At 51.2% G+C, this 20,709-nt stretch overlaps 1 protein-coding gene across 4 annotated transcripts in view; it reads left to right on the top strand.

The window, feature by feature from the left end:
* The window catches only part of RGS3 (regulator of G protein signaling 3), a gene marked incomplete at its 5' end in the record, with an annotated part of 118,197 nt that overhangs the window by 52,563 nt on the left and 44,925 nt on the right, over window positions 1-20,709 (top strand). For all 4 annotated transcript variants that reach the window (XM_080940285.1, XM_080940287.1, XM_080940288.1 and 1 more), the window contains 3 exons: window positions 5,894-6,005; window positions 11,176-11,219; window positions 17,012-17,134. In XM_080940285.1, the coding sequence (XP_080796411.1) occupies window positions 5,894-6,005; window positions 11,176-11,219; window positions 17,012-17,134 (279 nt within the window). The remainder of the gene's footprint in view (window positions 1-5,893; window positions 6,006-11,175; window positions 11,220-17,011; window positions 17,135-20,709) is intronic.

The raw sequence follows: 20,709 nt of genomic DNA, 5'->3' as shown, positions 1-20,709 counted from the left end.
CCTTACCAAAAGGTTATTCAGTTCTTGTTTACCACGTGTGTGTGTGTGTGTGTGTGTGTGTGTGTGTGTGTGTGTGTCCTCACTTTCTCTGTGCCTCTGAAAGTTATTATTGGTATGGTCAAATCATACCTCTAGTCTCTAAAAAGACATCTCATTGTTTATCCCAGCAGGAGACAAGATAACATTTTGTCTCAGCTGAGCTAAGCACCCTGAAGATTAAAGTCTAGCCAAAGAGACCTGTTAAAGGAATGCTGGAGTCTTTCTATATGAACCCAACCCCTGACCAGCTCCTGAGAGCTCAGCCTCCTTCTCCCAGCTCCAGCCCTGTCAGCAGGGGTCAGGGGGAGGTCATTCTTCCTGGGAACCAGCTTATCTCTTGCTAGGAGAACCTCCCTCATCCACACAAGATCGGGAAGCTTAGAAATAGGAAGTCTGTATCTAGCCCCAGCTCTGTCAATGGCTTCTGGTGACCTCTGCCTTCCTCATCAGTCCTACTATCTGAGCAGTGGGTTTGTGCCTGTCTGAGGCTAGCCCCTTGTAGCTTCATCCCCCTGGACTGTGCCACTGGAGCTAACATTGCAAGTTGACTTTGCTTTTGTTTTGTTGTAAGCTGATCAGGACACCTATGTTCCACACGAGTACTGTCTCTCTGTGTTTGTTCCTCCCCTGACTGGTGACTTTTTAGTGTGATGGGACCTTTGCTGTAGATGACTCAAGGGCATGAGACGTTGGTGCAGTCAGTCATTAAGGATTGGCCTGGGACAGTAGCTCCGTGTTTGTTGTCTTCGGCCAAAGGTGGCTAATGCTTGTGGCCTCTTGAAAGTTCGGAAAGCAGAATGTAAGCTTTACTCGGAAAGATTGAGGAAAAGTAAGCAAAACTCTGGAGAGAGAGAGAGAGAGAGAGAGAGAGAGAGAGGGAGGGAGGGAGGGAGGGAGGGAGGGAGGGAGGGAGGGAGGGAGAGAGAGAGAGAGAGAGAGTCCTCTGGGAAGAAAAATCAGCTGGCTTTCCTTTAGGTTTTTATGAAGCAATGGCAGAAACCAGGCAGAAGCCAGGGCAGTCTCTGTTGAGTCTGGTTAATTCTCCGGGCTGCCGTGGGACAAACCCACACACTCTATGCCTGTCCTCCTGGACTGCCCGGGAAGGTGGATCACACATGCTGCTCACTTCTGCCCACACAGTTATGGGCGGTTAAAGCCTTGCTCTACTCCTCTCCGACTTTAGCTTTGACCTTGACCCGCTTTGACCTTGACCCTCTGCTGGTTCTTAGTCGCCTGACTTGGCCCACTACCCTCCAGCCTTGCAGGACAGTTCATTGGGCTAAGCTGGTTCTCTCGTGTACAGGATCCGCCTGTGGCTTTACCGTGACAGAGGGTGTTGACTCTATTCCAGCCACTAAGTCATAGTCCTTTCGGTAAACTCCTCGTCTAAGGCATGGCTTAGAGCATCTCCGGGACGAAGCTTCTCGTTAGAAGCCACCTTGGTGTACAGGTTGACCTGTCACAACCAGCTTCATCGGACTCAAGCATATATGAAAGAACAAATGCATCTTAATCATGCTCCAAGGGGCGGGCCTCTGGAGCCAGCGGCCTGCTGTCATTGGCCCAGAGTCCTGTCCCTCCATTTATCTGACCAGCTTGGTTATCTTATACTCAACTAAATGCAGTTTCTAATTTTCCTTGCACCCCCAGCCTCTGTCTCACCACAGCCTATGTGAGCACCTCGTAGCCATGACCACGGCCCTTTCTTCTTCCTACCTGCGTAAAGTTTAGCTCCTGCAGCCCTGGGATTGCTGACGTCATTCTGGATCAAAGAGCTTCCCTAAGGACCTCAGCCTATCTACCCTGCCTCCTTGTTTCAGCGGGAGAGAAATTTCACAGGGAAACAGGATGTAGGTTGTGAGAGTGAGAAGCCCCTTAGTGCTGGGTTTGGTGCCTAAGTGTGTGATTGCAGGGGGAGTGTGCAGGGTCAGAGTTGGAGAACTGTGACTGTGTACTTAATGTACCCAGAAGAAGCCAGTTAGGGACAACAGCCACCCGGACTACACCCTAATGTCTGATTTAATCTCACCTATCTCGTTCACCATTAACTCTACAAACACTAGGTATTCACTGTTTATCTTTACTGCTCGTGCATGCTACACGCACGGCCCTATGCTGCAAGAATCTCAAGGCTGTAGGGAACGGAGCCAGGAAGAGGACTCAGTTCTCTGGCTGGGTAAAGCTTTCCATGATCCCTGATGCTTTTGGTATGTTCGTTAAAAACCAGAAGAACACAAGCCAAACTGTATAGTAACAGTTCACTCCCCACTGTCCCCAACTCCCACTCTCCTAACCACCCCCCCACCTCCAACAAGCACACATAATTTCTTGCCTCCTGGAGCTTTGGAAGCTAAGAACTAAACTCTCCCTTTAGGACTGAAGAAAAGTAACCACATCCCTTCTCTTTAAAGTAGGATAGGAGCAGCCTTATAGGAGAGCTTTGATGAGGCTCCTGGAACTGAAAATGGAAAGCAGCTAACACCAGGCCTTGGGTGGCTTCTGAGAACATGCAGGGCGGAGAAACTAGTTACAACTAGTTACTCTGTGTCATTCTCCTAGGAATAACTTTTCCCAGAGGGGTTTCTGACTGGCACCCGTGGCTTCTCCACACAGAGTTGTAAACTGAAAAGTGCTAAGTAGCTGGAAACTGTGTCTCCAATGTTCTTGCTCTTGTTTCTTTATCATGACCCTTCTCGGAGCACAGTGATGCTAGAAAGCCGCTCTGCCCCACCCCCACCCAGAAGTCACAAACCTGCTGGACGCACACCTGGCTCAAATCGTCATTTTGTGGTGGCCTCCTTTGGTTTGTTTGTTTTTGTTTTTTGAGAGAAACTTTGTCTGTATAGCGGTGGCTGTCCTAGAACTCGATTTGTAGTCAGACTGCCCACTTCTGCTGGGACTGTAGGCATGTCCCACAAAGTCAGGCTTGTGACAGCCTCTTCCATCCTGACTACAGTTCTTGTCACTGGGGATTCAGCCAGAGCTTTGTTAAGTTCTTGGAAAACTGTGAAGTCCGAGATGCCCCACCCTCAGTTTCTACACTCATCCAGTTTACCATTAACTGAAGCACCAAGGTGTAGTCTGTAGGAAGTCTCAGCCCCATGGCTGGGTGCCTAGGAGAAGGCTCTGTCAGGGCCACTTGGGAGAAGTCATCCTCCGAGTTGTAAGGATTCCGTGACTAAGTCTTAGGATTCTGGGAAATACATGTATCCTAGGAGCAAAGGGGAGGAAGATTGGCCCAGGCCCAGGGCCAGTGGTGGAAGGCAACAGGTACCCTGACTGTGGAGATGGGGGTCAATGTTTCATGGATTGTGAGGCTCCTGTCTGTAGGATGTCGGGGAGCAGGGTCCACATGCTTTGCTCTGGCATGCCTGCCATCTGCCTTGCCTCCAGCCCTGGCCTCTGCCTGACCGACCTTTGGGGGAAATTTTCTCTCATGCCTTAATCACTTCCTGTCTAGACCATATTCTCAGCTGTGGGAGCAGGCAGGGGGGTGGCCTAGAGTTTTTCTCACCTTGTGGCTCCTCCCACAAGTCTTCCATGCAGCCTGAGCTTTTTTTTTTTTTTTTTTTCTTCTAGTCTCACAGATTGTCTCTTCTGACCTTTCTTCTGTCAGCTTCCCTATGGTCTGGAGGCAACATCCAGACCTTGTCTGAACTGGCGGACATGTTTTTGTGGGAACATAGGGTTTGCCTGCTTTGCAGACCCTCCTCAGACCATCTATAAGTCTACTGAGCACTCCTTGGTTTTCCTTCCAATGCTTGCTGAATTTATTGTCACCTCTCTGTCATTACTGGTAGGCTGACCCGAGGATTGATCCCTAGCTGTGTGGCTATGGGAAAGTCACTTGTTCTGTCTGAGCTATAAAGGACAGTGGCACCGTTTCAGGGCAGGAGCAGGGGCTCAGCCGCTAGGATGCTTCTACCACAGTGTACTGAGCTGAGCTGGGCAGGGTTCACTATTAAGATGCCTTCTGAGGGGGCTGGGGAGACAGATCAGTGGTTAAGAGCACTGACTGCTCTTTCAGAGGTCCTAAGTTCAATTCCCAGCAAACACATGGTGGCTCACAACCATGTGTAAAGTAATCTGATGCCCTCTTCTGATGTGTCTGAAGACAGTGATGGCTGGACTCACATACATGAAATAAATAAATCTTAGAAGAAGAAGAAGAAGAAGAAGAAGAAGGAGAAGGAGAAGGAGAAGGAGAAGAAGAAGAAGATCCCTTCTGGCAAAGAATTCTAGCTTAAAAAAAAAATGAGTGCACTGTAGCTGTCTTCAGACACACCAGAAGAGGGCATCAGATTCCACTACAGACGGTTGTGAGCCACCATGTGGTTGCTGGGAACTGAAACGGACCTCTGGAAGAGCAGTCAGTGCTCTTAATCATAAAGCCATCTCTCCAGCACCCAGACTCTAGAGCTTTTCTGTTTGGGACCTGTTGGAAGGGGACAGCCTGCTTAAGCACATCCCTGAATCAGCTCTGAGGTCCTAATTACTTTCAGGTTCCATTTTTGTGTAATGCCCAAGATGGCAGGTGGGCCTTTGAATATGTCTTCCATGCATATATATGTGTACATATGCATGCACATATGTATGTATGATATATATATGACAAGTTTTCACTACATAGCCTAGGTTAACTTAGAGTTCACTGGATACTCTGGAATACCTTGTACCCCACAATTCTCTTGCTCAAAATGGCAGGTGGGCCTTTGAATATCACACACACACACACACACACACACACACATACGCACACACATACATATATGCACATATGTATGTATGAATATATGCATTTTTGAGACAAGCTCTCACTACATAGCCCAGGTTAGCTTAGAGCTCATTGTATGCATTCCCTAGAATAGCTTGTAACTCATAATTCTCTTGCTTGGCTACCAGACTGCTGGGATTGTAACCGTATATAACCACATTCTGCTTATATATTTTTTTTTTTTTTAATTACACAAGTACCACTGAGAACATCCTCATGTGTTCATATTTATACATTCTTGTATTTCTCTAGGAGAGCCTCCGAGGTGGGACTATGGGATTATCTCGAGCAGCTCGCTAGCTAAATGTCAGCGTGCTGGCTTTTTAAACATGGCTAACAAATTACATACTGTGCCTTTCAGGATGTGCCAAGCCCTTCTGATGGGGTTTTTCTTGCTTCAGAAGAGATGGAGAGTCAGATATGGCTCCTTGAAGAAGAGTCCCATAATTAATAATTTATCATCATCATCATCTGAAATAGGACTTACTTTATGGCTTTAACATAAAAACATGCTGAGCACATCTGTCAGTTTACCTATGATGTCTAAAAATGGCCTTTCCTGTGTTTTTGGAGCATAACAAAGATCAGCCTGTATCAGAATGGAAGTAACCGCCACTTTCTTGAACCAAATTTCTCACTGGTACACTCCCAAAGTATCTGCTAGACACTTTGGTAACATTACCTCATAAATCTTCCCGGCACCTTATGGAGAGCTTGCCGAAGAAGCTGGGGGGAGCCAGGTATGGAGAACGGTCTGGAGACACCCCAGGCCCTAAGCAACGCTCCTCCAAGTAAAGTGAGCTTGAAGGACTCTGGCCGCAGAGACCAACAGAGCTACCCCCCATGAGGACAAGGACCATTGTTTTATCTGGTTGCTTTTTATTCGTCCCTACTTTGTGCAGGGGAAGTGTAGGAAGCCCCCACCGCAGTGCGGGCCTCTGACATTGGCATGGTCCCTCGTGGCTCTGCCTGACACCAGAAGTCCAGGGTGTGTCTCCTGGACCTCTAGTGGACCTGGTGGCTCTCTGCATCCTGGGGGACAGCAAAACAGACAGTTGTGTTTGCTCTCTCCCTGAACAGGTGACACTGTTTGCCTACTCAGACCTGCTGCTGTTCACTAAGGAGGAGGAACCAGGCCGCTGCGACGTCCTGAGAAATCCCCTCTACCTCCAGAGTGTGAAGCTACAGGAGGGTAAGGAGGACCTGGGCACCCCCAGTGTGCTGGCACCCCCGGTGTGCTGCTGGGTCTGCCTCGGGCTGTCAGAGGTCGCACACAATGCTGGGAAGCCACTTTCTGCTATTCCTGATCTCTGCAGAAGGCTTCTCTCCTAGGGAGCTTTCAAGGAGAAGGGTAGCGAGAGCTTTGGACTTCTGGACCTTGTGTTCAAGTCCCTTGGTTCTGACGTGGCCTTGGGAAGTTACTTTACTTCTCTGAGCCCATTTCCTCTCTGTAAAGTGGGATAATAATCGCACTTCAGAAGGTTGTGCGGTTAAGTTAGGTCATTTACGTAAAGTGCCTGGCTCCAAACAGGGTTCCCAGTAGAGGCTTTTTGACCATTATCTGTGGACAATTCCCTTTTTTTTTTTTTTTTAAAGACAGCTGTGTAGAATTGGTGAGAGCCTTGAGAAGCCGATGCACGCCCGATTGGGGCTGGGGAGCAGAGCAGCAGCAGAAGCAAGCTGGGAATTTCTAACCCCAAATTTTCCAGTGGAGCCCAGGCCCACGATGGGGGGGTGGGGGGCAGGGAACGGAAAGCCAGCTGGGAGTATCTGTCCAGCAGCCGGCTTTGGCGCCTGAGGTCTCAGCCGAAAGGGGCTCGGTTTCCTCTCCCAGATTATGCAAACAACAACAGACCTGTTTGAGCTCAGGGCAGCAGGGGGGACGGGGAGGAAAAAATTAGCCGTGAAAGAATTCTGTTTTGGCGGGTTTTGCTTCAGGAGAACTTCCTGACTGTTTGCAAAGCCATCCTGTGTGCTTAGTGCCCTGGCTGCTCTGCCTCCTTGGGAACTGGCCTTCCCATGGGAAGTCCTTCACAGTGTTCCCTTTCCAGCTCTCTCCTACTCAAGGACTAGGGTATCTACTGACAGAAGCGCAAAGGAGACAACCAAGGAGAGAGCAGATAGGGCAGTTGGAAGAGCAACTCACCCTTTTGGTCCCTGGCTCTGGTATTCCAGAAAGCTCTTCTTTGGCCCTTTAGTGACTCTGCACTTGGCTTTCTGCTGCTTTCCCACCTTGCCCTGTGGTCACATGGATGCTTAACATAGTCACCCTGGCTTCCCTGCCACGCCCCCAGCTCAGTTGACCTGGAACTCAGCTGCTGTGCACCTTGAAGGTCCTTGACCACATGCCAAGACCAACCAACCCCATCTCAGCTTCCTGCTAAATGGATGGAGGGGAAAGAATTGGGGAGAGGGGCTACTCCAGATGCCTGACTTCGGGGTGGATCTGGGTTTGGAGGGTAGAGAGAGTAGTGGCCGCAGGATTGGGGACCCAGACTTGACTTCATTACTATAACAATACGTTTGTAAGCACTGTGGGCCCTTTCCTCCCCCCCCCCCCCCATAGTTTCTCTGTGAAGTAAGGATTCGGTTATCTCTTTTGAGTTTCCTCTTCTAGGATACCCCAAGAGTAAACCGCCCCCCCCACAGGGCTCCTGGGAGAAGGGGTCATGGCCAGAATTCGTATGACTTTGTTACCAGATTGGGACATAGAGGGTGGAGGCTGGCTAGGTTGCCCCTTCTGGAGCTCCCAGATCCTGGATTTGAAGTTTGAGGGGGTTGGACCGTCTTCTACTGGGTAGTGATGTTCAGGTGGGGTGGCAGAAGCCAAGGCTGGCAGAGGAACTCCCGGGAGACGGGGCTGCATGCTGCTGTGGCTTCCTGGAGCTGAGACCATGTCTGCCTGTAGATGTTGGGATAGCCACATAAGAGCTAAGGGTGGGTGGCCCAGGCAGCTCGGCACAGGCAAGGTGATCATGGATATGAGAACCTATGGGGTTGGTTGGCATGCACAGTGTGAACCCGTGCTGGATTTCTTTGGTAGACCACAGCCTTAAGTGGGTTTGACAGTGGCCTCTGGGGATCCTGGAGCTGCTGAGATAGACGGAAATAGCTAGCCCGATAGGAGCACTCCAGGCACATGGTTCAGGTCTTAGACTTCTTTCCAGGCACCATGGAGCCTTTGCACGATCTGCCCCACCCCCACCCCTGCTACCCCTACTTTCCTGAATAGGTTCCATGCTCTACCAAACGCCAGTGCTCCTTCTGCAGCACCCAGAGTCAGCTGTGGGAGTTTTGATGTTTTGAGGCGGGGGCTGTTTCCTGGCCTCTCCCATATGCCCACTACTGCAGCAAGTGAGGCTATTAAGAGATGCATTTGGGAGTTATCTGGAGTGTCTGGTGGCGGAAGGGTCTCTAATTAACTGGGGCGGGGGTGGGGAGGATAGTATATGGCTCCACGGTGCCTGGAAAGAAGTCTAAAGGCATGAGACTCCTAGGTTTTAGCTTTTAAGTCAATATGTGTGCAGAGTTCAATTTAGGGGTCCATAAAGGTATTAAATGAAGTTCGATGAATACCTTTTTGGACAGGCTGGAGCTGGCACATTCTGCTCCCTGGCAGGGCAGAACCCACCCTCTCCCTGGGACCAAAGGCTCCCTTGTGATTTGTTTGCTAGGGCCAACCTCTGCTAGTCACCCATATTCCTAGGACTCTGTAGGGGACATGGCATGTATCAGGTGACCAATGGATGGTTGTTTTTATAGACAATGAATGGCTAAAAGGAGACCAGAGTGTTGCCTCAGCTTGGGAACTGGAGTGTCTCCTCCCCCAGAGCTCCAGACTGGTTGTCACCCCTATGGTGTCTCCTCCTGCCAGCTTCTCCCAGTGTTCATTGGGACCGAATGGCAATGTGATGGGAACAGGCAGAGAGCTGGTGCTAACAATTGGGACATCTCCAGTCAGCGGGGACCCATTGTGGTCTCTTCCTGTCAAGCTGTCTGCTGCTTCGGCTACTCTTTGTGTTTCTGCCTCCCTGACGGCCAGCATCACGCCCACAGTGTGTCTTTCTGGCCTTGCCTGTTCTTAGGCATGACCTGGAAATGTCTATCTGACTCATGGGCTCTCCAGGCACACTGGGGAGCCGGGATCCCAGCCTGGAAACTCAGCTGCTTTGGCCCCAGCTGCTGAACTGCTTGCTTGACATTTTCTAAGCTGTCCTCCAAGTCTGCCTCAGTGCTGGCCATACAGTGAGACCTGTGGCAGAGGTCCCTCCACTCTGAAACTCCTAGCCGGGTCGAATGACAGAGAGCCCGCGGCAGGGCAGAAGTATGTATGATATAGGATTAGGAATCCCGGCTGTGGGGGTAGTAGTTTTCTTCCTGAGTTCAAATCTCAGCTCTGTCTGTTACTGTTCATCCACTAGCAGAGAAGGTTTGATGAATCTCAAAGCATCAGGAAGATGTTCTCTGGATAAATGATAGATGGGCAGAGGCAGGCCAGGAAGCCTTCTGGGTTTTTTGTTTTTTTTTTTTTAACAATAATTTATTTTTATTTTGAGTGCATTGGTATTTTATGTGCCTTGGTATTTTATGTGCCTTGGTATTTTATGTGCACTGGTATGTCTGTGTGAGGGTGTTGGCTCCTCTGGAGCTATATATAGACAGTTGCAGTCTGCCGTGTGGTTGCTGGGAATTGAACCCAGGTCCTCTGGAAGAGCAGCCAGTGCTCTGAACTGCTGAGCCATCTCTCCAGCCCCTCCATATGCTTTCTTAAGCAAAATAAACTCCCCCCCCCCCTTTGTCTCCATCCCAGCAACACAAGGACTCCACAGAGGCACTGGGATCCATTTTCTTAAACACTACAGACATCCGAGGTAGGGCTCTTTCCCTTTTCCACCCGTTGCCAGGTGGGGAGAAGACTTAGTCCAAGTCCAGAGTGGGCCCTCATTTATTCTAGAACATTTTGTTCTGGCTCTGCCCGGTGGTCCCTGCCCTTTGGGAAGTGTCCACTCTGTTGTTTGAGGAGACCTGGCTTCCTCTGGCTAGGTCTCTACTCCCTATGTGTTTAGAGCGTGGCTTGATGTGTAGTTTGGTTTTACCTTCTCTTTGTGATAGACCCTGTTTGATTCGATAGTTCCTTTGCCTTAAGTATGCATTGAAGGGGTCCTGCTGGAGCTTGGCGTTTAAGAGGCATTCGAGCAGAGGTGGAGTGTGGGCGGTAGAGCCGGGCTCCAGTTCCTCTTTACTGCCTGGCCGAGTGATCTCATCCCTGGGTCCTCTGTTCTCACTGAGCCACTAGCCATGGATGCTGGCGGCCCCGCCTCCCTGATGAAGTGCTCTCCCACGGAGCTGCCCTCAGCCTTTGAGCTGACTGGTGGGAGGAAGGAAGCTCATGGGGTAGCAGTTGGCTCAGATCAGTGTGGTACTCCTGGGTCCCAGACACTTCAAGTGCTTGCTGTTACTTGTGTTGGATAGTTGCTTTCCTCAAAAGCGACACCCTGCTTGGTAAGATCGACAGATGAAAAAGTAGAGGGAATTTCCAACCCTCCCAAGCCTGTGTCCAGATGAGTATTTCCTGGAGAGTGTGGCCAAGTCCTGAGGAGAGGCAGGAGTGAGCAGGGCAGGTGTCCTGGTGTGTGCTGGCGCACGCACGCTGGCTTATCCCCATCTCTGTGCCTTTGGTCATGCTGGACCTGACTCCCAGAGTTGCCTTCCTTCCAGTCTGTAGTTCTTTTTCAGTAAGGCACTTCCCAAGAAGAGAAGGGAACACCCCACTGCCCCTCCCTGTTTTTTCCAGTTGTAACTGGTTGAGTTTGCCATCCTGGATGGGGTGAAACCCTTAGAGAGTGTCCCAAGGTTGGAAAGCTGTCTCCCAGGATGCATGGGGACGGGATGAAAGACTGTCCCTCCTTGATCCGCACTTCCCTTAGTGAGGAACAAGGCCCACTCAAGGCTTTCCTGCTGAATTTCAAAACAGCAAAGACAGTAGTGTGTTTAAGAGAAAACCCAGAAGTGTGCTACCTCTCTGCCTCCTAAGTCAAGGATTCTGGGGGTGGAGGAGGCCTTCTGGGATGCAGACATCTGACCATTAGCCACCAGAGGGTCTCATTTCTGGGGATGTGGTTCCGGCATTCCCTGGGTCAGGCTGGCCTGTAAGCAAAAGCCTTTCAACTGTGCATCACCTGGACGGGTGAGTTAGTGAGCTGAGCTCTACAGAGTTCTACACCACCCCCTCCTCCCTCTTGTTCCGGGAGGCACCACACACAGCCCCCCCCACCCCCAGTGAGAGAGCTGACTGTGCCCAGCGAGGCATTGACTGTGCTGCCAATCCTGATGCGGATCTTTCTTTTCTCTTCTTATCAAAGGTTCTTCAGAAGACTTGAAATTCTGTGTGCTGTACCTGGCAGAGGTGAGTCCTCTCTCTGAATTGGAGGAGAGTAAAGCGTGACCTGGGGTTTGAGGAAACCAAGCTTGAGGTTGGCCTCCATATCATCTTTCAGTGACCCAAGACAAAGTCGGGGCAGTTTCATGCTCTGTAGAACGCAGCTGACCCTCCTCTCGCGTCTGTGTGAGAGGACAGCTAAACAGATGGTTTTTGGGGTGGCCCCTGAGGTACCCTGCTTGGTACCTCCAATGTCCCCACACCTTTAAGTGTCCTGAGGGTGTGGCCCGACAGCTGCACACTACCCTGATTATTTATTTAGTAGCCCTCCTCCTGGAGATTGTCCAGCTCCCACGCCTGCCTCTTTCATCCTCTTTTTCCAGGAAGTACCACCCACCACCCCTCCTACTAAGGCATGTCAGAGTTTCAAAGGCCCAAGGTAATTGCTCCTTCACCTGGGCCAGACAATGCAGGCTAAAGCAAGCACCAAGCATCTGTGTTTGGCTCAGAGTGACACCCAGGAGAGTGAATGATACTCTTGGTGATCTCTGACTAGGCCTAGACAGCTGTACCTTTCAGGAGCAAAGCCAAGCAAACAGCTTTTTTGCCAAATGGGGTTTGGTAGGTAAACCGGGGCTTTAACCAGACAGGTTCTTGATGATGAAGAGTTTGAGAGCCACAAATGCTTTTGAGATTCCAGTGTGATTTTTCTGTCCCCAGCCTTGTTCTGCTGACATGTGGCACCTCTCCAAGCAAGGCCCATCTATACCCTTTGCTGTCTTGTCTCTTGCCAACCGTCCTGGAAACCTGTCTATATGGGTGGGGAACAACCTAAAGGGAATTTCACTTTCGGGGTGCAGGGGGGCGGATATCCTGAGAGTTTGACAAAAGGCAGCAGAAGGTGTCATAGTGGAACTGGGGACTCAGGTGCTTGAAAGTAGACCTGTGTGCGGTGGAGGTCCTCCCCTGTGTCACCTACAACCCAGCCTGGGCACAGGGGTGGCTGGTAAACTCCCCTCAGCACTGGAGGGTGTTTGATTCCATAGAGCCAAGTGAGTGACGTGTAAAGAGGAGTTGTGGGAACAGGGCTGCCCCCCCCCCCCCCCCCCCCCCCCGTCCCCTCTGGCTTCTCACTTGCTCCACCAACTTCTAAATGAGTCTCCAGGCTCTCTAAGAGCAAGAGTGCTTCCTGCCAGACTGGTGTTTTCCTGGAGAAAAGGTCGGCAAAGGACTATTGATCCGAGGCCGTGAATTTCCAGAAAGCAGCACCAGGTGATCCGACCCAGAGAGAGCAGGAGAGAGCAGCTGGGAGCCTCTCATCTTAATGGGCTGCTAATGATGGGCAAGCGTGCAGGATGCAGGGAGGACCACACTGCTGGCCTGTTCACAGCCCTGAGCATTCCCCACCCAACATGTTTACAAAAGCGGTGTTGGCCCCATGGAGAGCCCAGACCAAATCTTAGAATCTCTACTGAGTAGTTTATTTTTCACTGCCTGATATGCAAGTGGCACCCCAAGAAGAAACCTGGGGAGGATTGGAGGTTTGGGGAGGGTTCCCCCCCCCCTGCATTCAAAAAGCCACAACTGTGTAGCAGGTTGGGCCTGGGTAGAATCATCCTAAGCAGTATTTTTTTGGTTGGCTTTTTTTTTCTTTGAGACAGGGTTTTTCTGTGTAGCCTGGCTGTCCTAGAACTCTCTTTGTAGACCAAGCTGGTGTCTACAGAGTGTTGGGATTAAAGGTGTGAACCACCGCAATTCCTGGCCTGCTCTAGGAAGTCTTAATCCCAAAGGCAGGTGTCCCTCAATCCTTGCAAATCTGGGGCAGATGCAGCCCACAGCTGGCTTCAGAGCATGGGCACATTGTTTGAGAACCATCCTCTCTCTCTGTCTCTCACACACACACACACACACACACACACACACACACACACACACACACACACACTTTCTCTTGTAATCTAGTAATGTGAGGCTGACTCCATTCACTGAAGAATGATTTTGGTAGAGTAGGATGTAGACTTGCATCTCGGATCAAGGGCAGGGCAGGTGACTTACTCCTGACACAGGCAGTACAGTCTTACTTGAAGGCCTCAGTAGAAACACTGCATCTAAAACACTCAGCCCTGAGCCCAGCTCTGAGCACACTCAGCGAGTGGTAGTTAACTGTCATTAGATTAGAGCAGGAAGGCTTTTCACGTTCGTTTACCTTCCATTAGAGGTTTCACAAGGATTCACTCATCTTTTAAAACGACAGCCAGGCGGACTATCTCACTTCCCCAGTAACATAGCTACGCGGGTCTACAGTCCCAACAAGATCACAGGCTCTGGCCTCACTCAGTCAAGGTCTCCTTAAGATCTGATCCCTCAGAGTCTTAGTGATCTCATAGGAAAAAATGGTGGCAGCAAGGTCTCTGTGCCTCCCTGCCACCTCCGTCCATCCTCGGAGAACGAGAAAGAACTTGCTTGCCATGGCAAATGAACAGGCTCCCATTACTGCTGAAGCTGCCTGGGTTTTTTACGAAGATAAAATTAATTCAGGAGCAAAGAGGTTAGGTTCTTAAAGAGGCCAAGAGGAGCTTCGAGTCTGGTTGGATTTGAGGTCACGGTCAGGTACCGGCTCCCTCACCTAGTGCTGTGGGCTCAGGTTTATGCACCCAGGAAGCCGGCACATGACCAAGTACCCCACAGTCAGAAGGCAGTGCCTTTGAGGGGTCAGCCATGAAAGCTCCTTTTAGGATGGCTTACAGCCTTAACCCCGGGGTCTCTATTGATACCATTGAGCAAGTCGGAATTGGGACTGACTAACTGGGTCATTTGGAGCCCACACGGAATTATGACAGATGGTTCACATGTGGGGCCAGCCGGGCAGGCAGTGAACACTCACAGTTTGGACAGATTTGGGCAGGTAGGGATTTAGCCTCTCTTCAGGGAGCTGGCTCCATCTCTCTTGGCTAAGCCAGTCTTGGAAACGCAGTCCCTTCCAAAAATGTTTGTCCATCTAAGACAGACTTTTATCCATTTGTCCGTCTAAGACAGAGCACTGCCCAGGGTTAGGTCCTGGGTGCCGAGGGTGTCTTCCAGGTTCTCAAGCACTGTGGCAGGTTTTAGTTTCAAGCTGTCAGACGCAGTCTTGCCTTCTGCTGCAGAAACTCCCAGAATACAGCTCTCCAAAGGAGATTCTATGGGAGGCTCTGGGCTCAGTTGCTGGCTGCCGTATGAATTCCATGTAATATTACAAATTAGTATTACAAATGGCCTGGTGGCTGCCTCAGGCAAGAGTCTTAGGCTCTCCCTGGGAAGTGGTTTTTAAGGGTGTCAGTAAAATAATAGAATGACCACAGCTGCTCCCTTGTAAGTTGGTTGGAAGGAATACTGAGGGATGGCCGGTAAAGAGCTTGGCGCTGCGGAGGTCAGTTCAGGATGAGGGGTAGGAAGGCTGGCTGTTCTGAGAGGCTTTCTTGTGCCTTTGTAGGGAGAGTCTTGCCATGTTGGAGCAGTAAAGAGCTGTACAAAAAAGGGGGCTAGTGTCCATCACCACGAGAGAGCCCTCTGACCCACAAACCGTTCCTTTTGATGCCATGACACTCCCGTGGCCTCCAGGCTGTGAGACAGAGCAGTCCTGCCAGCAAAGGGGTGTAGAAGCCACCTCACCAGGAGATGACATCTCCCAGAGCTTGGAAATGTAATCGAGGCAGGTAGTTCCCCCTGGCTCAGCGTTTCTCTCTGATTCACTAACTGCAGACTCGGAGAAGTCCTTGGCCGTGCTGAACCTCGGTTTTCCCCTTTTATAAAGGGGAATAACAATCCGCGCCCCAACTAGGCATGGTAGCACATGTTTATAGTTCAGAGGTGGCAAGAGGATCACGGTTCCTGTGCAACCTGGACTGCAGCGAGTTCCGGGCCAGCCTGAGCTAAAGGATCGAGAGATATTTTATCATTAATTAATTAATTAATTAATTAATTAAATCAAAGGCTGGAGGTGCTGGAGAGATGGTTCAGTGCTAAAGAGCACTGAGTGCTCTTCCAGAGGTCATGAGCTCAATTCCCAGCAACTACACGGTGGCTCACAACCATCTGTAATGGAATCTGATGCTCTTTTCGGATTCATGTATCAGTGACAGCAACACTCAAATACATTAAAGTAAATAAATAAATAAATAAATCTTTTTTTTTTAAAAAAAATCAAGAGCTGGGAGTAGAGCATTCGCCCGTCATGCCTGTGAACTTGGGCTTGATCCCCATCACCGCAATAAGAACTGAGAATCCGTGTCCTCTTTCCTCATCGTGGAGTTGCTTAGATCACAGATGACCGGATAGATTAAAAGTTGATCAGTTCGGTGGAGGCTGTTCAGAAGCCCACATGGTGAGGCAGGAGCAAGGCTGGGAGGCTTAGGCTGGGCTGTGTTTATAGAGCAGTGACATTTCCAAGCTGGAAAGGACCTTCTCAGTCTACGCCACCCACAGGGGAACACAGAAAGCAGGAAGTAGAGGCCCACTGCTACGGGGATTCCCCCAGGGAATCTCAAGGCACGTTTGCCCAGCAGCCTGTAGGAGTGGAGGGACCTGCCTTTAAGTGGAAGCGTGGGCTTGCGCACCCTCTCAGCTCCCTCTCCCTGGTGCTTTTAGGAAGAAAGCTTCTCCGATATTTTGCAGCAGGAGAGGAGAGCAGGCACCCTGGGGACGCAGCATGGGAGGTGTCCCGCCCTGAAGGGCGGCGTCTCCCAGGTTTGGATGCGGAGAAATAACAGTACCACCGTGTGTTGAGGCCTGCTGCTGTCTTTATTGCTTTGTCCAGGGCAGACGCAGTACCACAATTTTATAGAAAGCTTCTGGCTTTCCCGAGGTTGGCAGCTAGAAAGTGGCAAAGCTGGCATCCGAACCAGGTCTGCAAAACGGGCACTGGGCCGATACACTGTCGTTCTCCCCCCTCTTAGCTCTTCGTCCAAGTATCATCATCAGCGGGGTGAAGAAGAACTTGTCACCTTCTGATCCCAGTACCTGGTGGGGATTAGGGAGGGGGGACGACACAGGTCTCTGAAGACCTTCACTCTTGAACCCGCCCCATCCTGCCGCATGAACGTCCTGGCCACTGTCTGGGGCAGTATCAAAGCTGCCTTGAGCCTGTTGTAGTCATGGAAGGTTTTCCAGATAGCCAGAGCTCACGAAGCCATGCCAGGCCCAGATGAAGAGGGCCTTCTACGTGTTTGTCATCCCCAAGGTTCAAATGACAGCCAGGCTGATAATGCACAGCGGTTAATGAGAGACCCATCTCAGGGGCCGGGTAGTGTTAGGGCTGTAGGGGGGCCTGTGGCTGCCCAGACTACACTTTGGCAAGGGACTCCATTTCTGTCCCTGTGTCCATCCAACCCAGCTAACCTTGACCTGTAATCTGAAGAGGGTGCTGTGAGAGATGGGGGTTCCATGGTCTGGAGGGAGAGTCCTGTACCATCAGGGAGCGCCAGCTCCAGGGCTTGGTCCTTCGCCTTCCTTATTCGATCCCCAGCAGTAGCTTTGTGCTGACTGCTCCAAGGGTGACCTCACCCTCTGTCCCATAGCTCTCCACAGGCTTCCACTGTGTAGAGAGCCACTGCCTCCCTTCCCTACCCAAACAGTGGCCCCATGGCTCCCAGATGGCTCTACTTCCCTGCTCCTCTGACTACCTCAGTGTCACCAGGGACTGGTGTGCATTTGTTGTTCTTAGCTGGTGCTACTGCAGCCTCGCCCTCTGGAGCCTAGGGGATGGGCTTGGGCCCTGGAGCCCCTTGGGTCAGGGAGCAGCCCTGACCACCCATTCCTTTCTCTATTCTCCCTGACGTCAGAAGGCAGAGTGCTTATTCACTTTGGAGGCTCACTCCCAGGAGCAGAAGAAGAGAGTGTGCTGGTGCCTGTCGGAGAACATCGCCAAGCAGCAACAACTGGCTGCAACGCCTGCGGAGAGAAAGGTAAGGGCTCTGCCAGAGGTTGCAGCCCTGGCTTCCACCTTCCCCCCTCTGCCAGCCTAGCCTCTAAGCCTTGGATCTGAACTGGGAACCATCCTGAGCTTAGCCCCTGAACCTGGACAAAAACTTGGCTTGGGCAAAATGTTTGTGTTTGAATGTCTCTTCTCGGGGTTTCCTATGGGTCTGGGCATGGGTTTGGCATTGCTTGCAGGGGAAGCCGCAGCCAAACTGAGCATGGCCCGTCGATTCTCAGCTCCCCTCTTTGGTTTGCCAACGGCAAGGTTTATATCCAGAGACAACACTGCTGTTAACACCAGCCCAAAGTAGGCATAATCAAGGGGATGTTTGTGGTAGAACATGGTAGTCTGAGGCTTGCCAGAGCCAGGTGGAACTGACTTTGGATTGCAGAGGCTTGGGGCCGGCCATCTGTAGTATCAGGGAGATTGAAGAGGGCAAGCGAAGGCTGAACTGGGACCAGAACATCTCTGTACCAGGGGAGTCGTTGAGACCGGAGTCAGGCAGCCCCTTCTCCTTTGATGCTCAAGATGCACAGCTGTTGGCCTGTTGTGAGTCATCTAGGTGTCCTTACTATGCCGGCCATTTGGTATTTGGGGCGGAGGCTGCAAAAGCTGCCAGGGTCATAGCTCTCTGCCTGCTCTTGGGGAAGAGGAAGTGAGAGGGTCCCTGTTGCTATTGGATATATTCGAGCTACTGAGCCATGTGCCCCTGCCCTCTTTCAGAAGTGGACAGCCGTTCGCCAGCAAACTGGCAAGGGAGAGTGGGTCGGGGAACCACACCAGCCTAGACCTTGAAAGGTGTCTTGTTTTAAGTGGAGAGCCGGAGTCACACACTGCTGCTAATGGCCAGTGTCACTGTGGCCTTACTGCCCCATGCTTTGATGTCTCCATCAGTAGGAGTTCCTCCCTTAAGGGTTGCAGTGAGCATTAAATGGGGGAGCATCTACAGTTCATGGCACAGCACCAAGTATGTAGCAGGTGCTCATTCAACAAACATTAAGTGAAATACACTGTTCCCCCAACCTTACCTCGTGTGGCGCTGGCAGGTCCCCACTGTCACAATCCTTTATCACCATGACTATAGTTAGGCTGCCTTACCATTATGGATCTGTATTGGCAGCAGTCACAATGTGGGCCACTTCCCCTTCACTGGGACAGCCCCGAGGACACACACAGCCAGCACCCCTGTTACTGTTCTATAGGCTTTGTTTCTCTCCTCTGGGGGGAAGAGTGCTTCGTGGTCTGACTCCAGAATTTTCTGGCTCTGGTGAGTGTTGGGCCACTAGAGACTCTAGCACAGGCTCACCTGAAGGTAGACTGTATTTCAGAAAGGCCCTGCACGGCAATGGGCTTCGTTGACTGACCCTGAGAGAGTTCCAATGCCCGACTCACCCTAATACATGGACACCCCAGTCAGGCAACAGTTTGGACACCTTGTCATACCAGCGCTGTAAGTGTGCTCTTAGAGGTGCGGCTGAAGGGGGTGCATGGGCAGGTGGAGGAGGGTCTGGTTGCAAAAGTAGCTTTGGAGATGTTTCTGTGGCCGAGACCTGGGATCTGCCCAGACTCACACACATCTCCGGGGAAGCATTCACTGAGCCTCTTTGACTTTTATGAGGCAGCCTCCTCCAGGTGTGTGTGTGTGTGTGTGTGTGTGTGTGTGTGTGTGTGTGTCTTGCTTCTCAACCCTACCCAGCCACACCTCCACCATACCCACGTAAGGAATTTTAACAATGAATTCCATGAGTCACTTGCAGAATGCTTCTTGAAAGGAGTTCCGGTAAAGCTGATCCTATCCAGCCCTCTATCAGTCCCAACACGCTTTGAAAACTCTAACGACTGGGCCCACTTCCCGGTCTGTGCTCGGCCTCAGGGCGACTACAGATGTCCTTTCTGAGGGATGGCTTTCACCACGCCTGGCCATGAAAGATACTGCCCTCCAGGGGAGGAGCAGGAAAGCCAAAGAGGTCTGGGAAGCTGACTCTTACTTCCGGGCATGAAGGTTCTGCTGGACCAGTGCTGGGCCGCCATGCCTTCCCTCCTGTGTTCTCTCTGTGAATGCTCTGCCTCCTGTGGCACTGAGGACACAATGCTTAGTTAGACAACTGCCCCATTCCAAGACCTCTCCAGGGACGGAAAGGCACATAGAGCAACAAGTCAGACGCCCTGCTTCCTACCACAGCCCCGGTTCTTCTCCAGCGTGGCGCTGACTCTTCACGGTTTATCCTCAGAAGGGCTAGTGGTGCTTTCTAGGGGCCATGGGGGATGGAGAAGGTGAATGTAGAGAGCAGCAGTTAGGTGTGCGCCATGACCTGCAGCGCGATCAATGGCAACCACTCCCAGCTGTCACCTGCTTGGTCCCTCCTGCTCTGTGGTCCTAAGAGCCTAGGGACTGAGGCTAGTCACATCTCTCGGAAAAATACACTCTGGAGGGTTCTGCCCAACTTCCAGTGACATATGTGGGAAGGGAGGGGCAGGTCTGTGACTCTTGGCAACCTAGGGATCCTTATAGTGATGTGTGTGTGTATGTGTGTGTGTGGGGGGGTGGGTGTGTGTGTGTGCGCGTGCGCGCGCGTGTGTGTCTATCATTTCTCTGTGGGTGTCTTTGTGTGCAGGTCAGGGATCTATGTTAGGTGTCCTCTTCAGTTGCTTCTCACCTTAGTTTTAGAACTAGGCTTTCTCCCTGGAACTGGAGATCTGATCACGCTAGGCTGGCTAGCCTTCGGGTTCTGGGGATCTGCTTGTTTTGGTCCGCCTAGCACTGGGATTACAGGAATGTGACACCATACTTGGCGTTTTACATGGCTGCTGCGTTCCCAAACTGAGATCTCTATGCTCGTGCACCAAGCACATTGCCTACCAAGCCATCTCTGCCTGCCTCCACCTTCACCCTTTTGAGACAGGGTTGCATGTAGCCTAGGCTGGCCTCAAACTCCATATGTAGCTAAGGATGGCCTTGAACTTTGGATCACTCTTGCCCCAACTTCCCAAGTGCTAGGATTACAAATGTCAACCACTATACTCAGTTTATACGGTTCTCAGAATTGAATCCCAGACTTTGTGCGTGCCAAGGAAGTATTCCATTAACCAAGTTCACTGGCGGCCCTCGGTAGGGTCTCCTGTGGTAACAAATGCTCTGCCACCTGTTCCATTGCAGCTTCTTTCTCCCGCTCAGCACCCTGGTTTCTTCTTCCGAACTCTGCCTTTTTCTTGCTTCATTAGATGTCCCTGGGAAGCACCCTCCTTTCTTCTGCCTTTGATAACGTGGACCAGGCTCCCAGCACTGTACACCCAGCTTCACTGTGATGCTTCTCATTAGATTTGCTCGGAACTGGTCCCCGCTGTGGCCGGCGAGGCTCAAAGCTGCCAGGGACTGGTCGATCTATACAGTTCCGATTATTTGATCAAGTACACGTGTTGGATGTCTCCTCCATGTCTGGCGCTGCTTTAGATTCTTTGGGGTTACAGAGATGAATGATACCCCATCCCCCATCCTGGTCCTTATAGACTTCTGATTGGACAATGAGGGCGCTGGGTTGGTGATCAAGCAATGGAGGTCAC

Source organism: Micromys minutus (assembly GCF_963924665.1).
Source record: "Micromys minutus genome assembly, chromosome: 28".
NCBI lineage: Eukaryota > Metazoa > Chordata > Mammalia > Rodentia > Muridae > Micromys > Micromys minutus.
The sequence above is the reverse complement of the archived record's forward strand: the minus strand, read 5'-3'. Positions and strand labels throughout refer to the sequence as shown.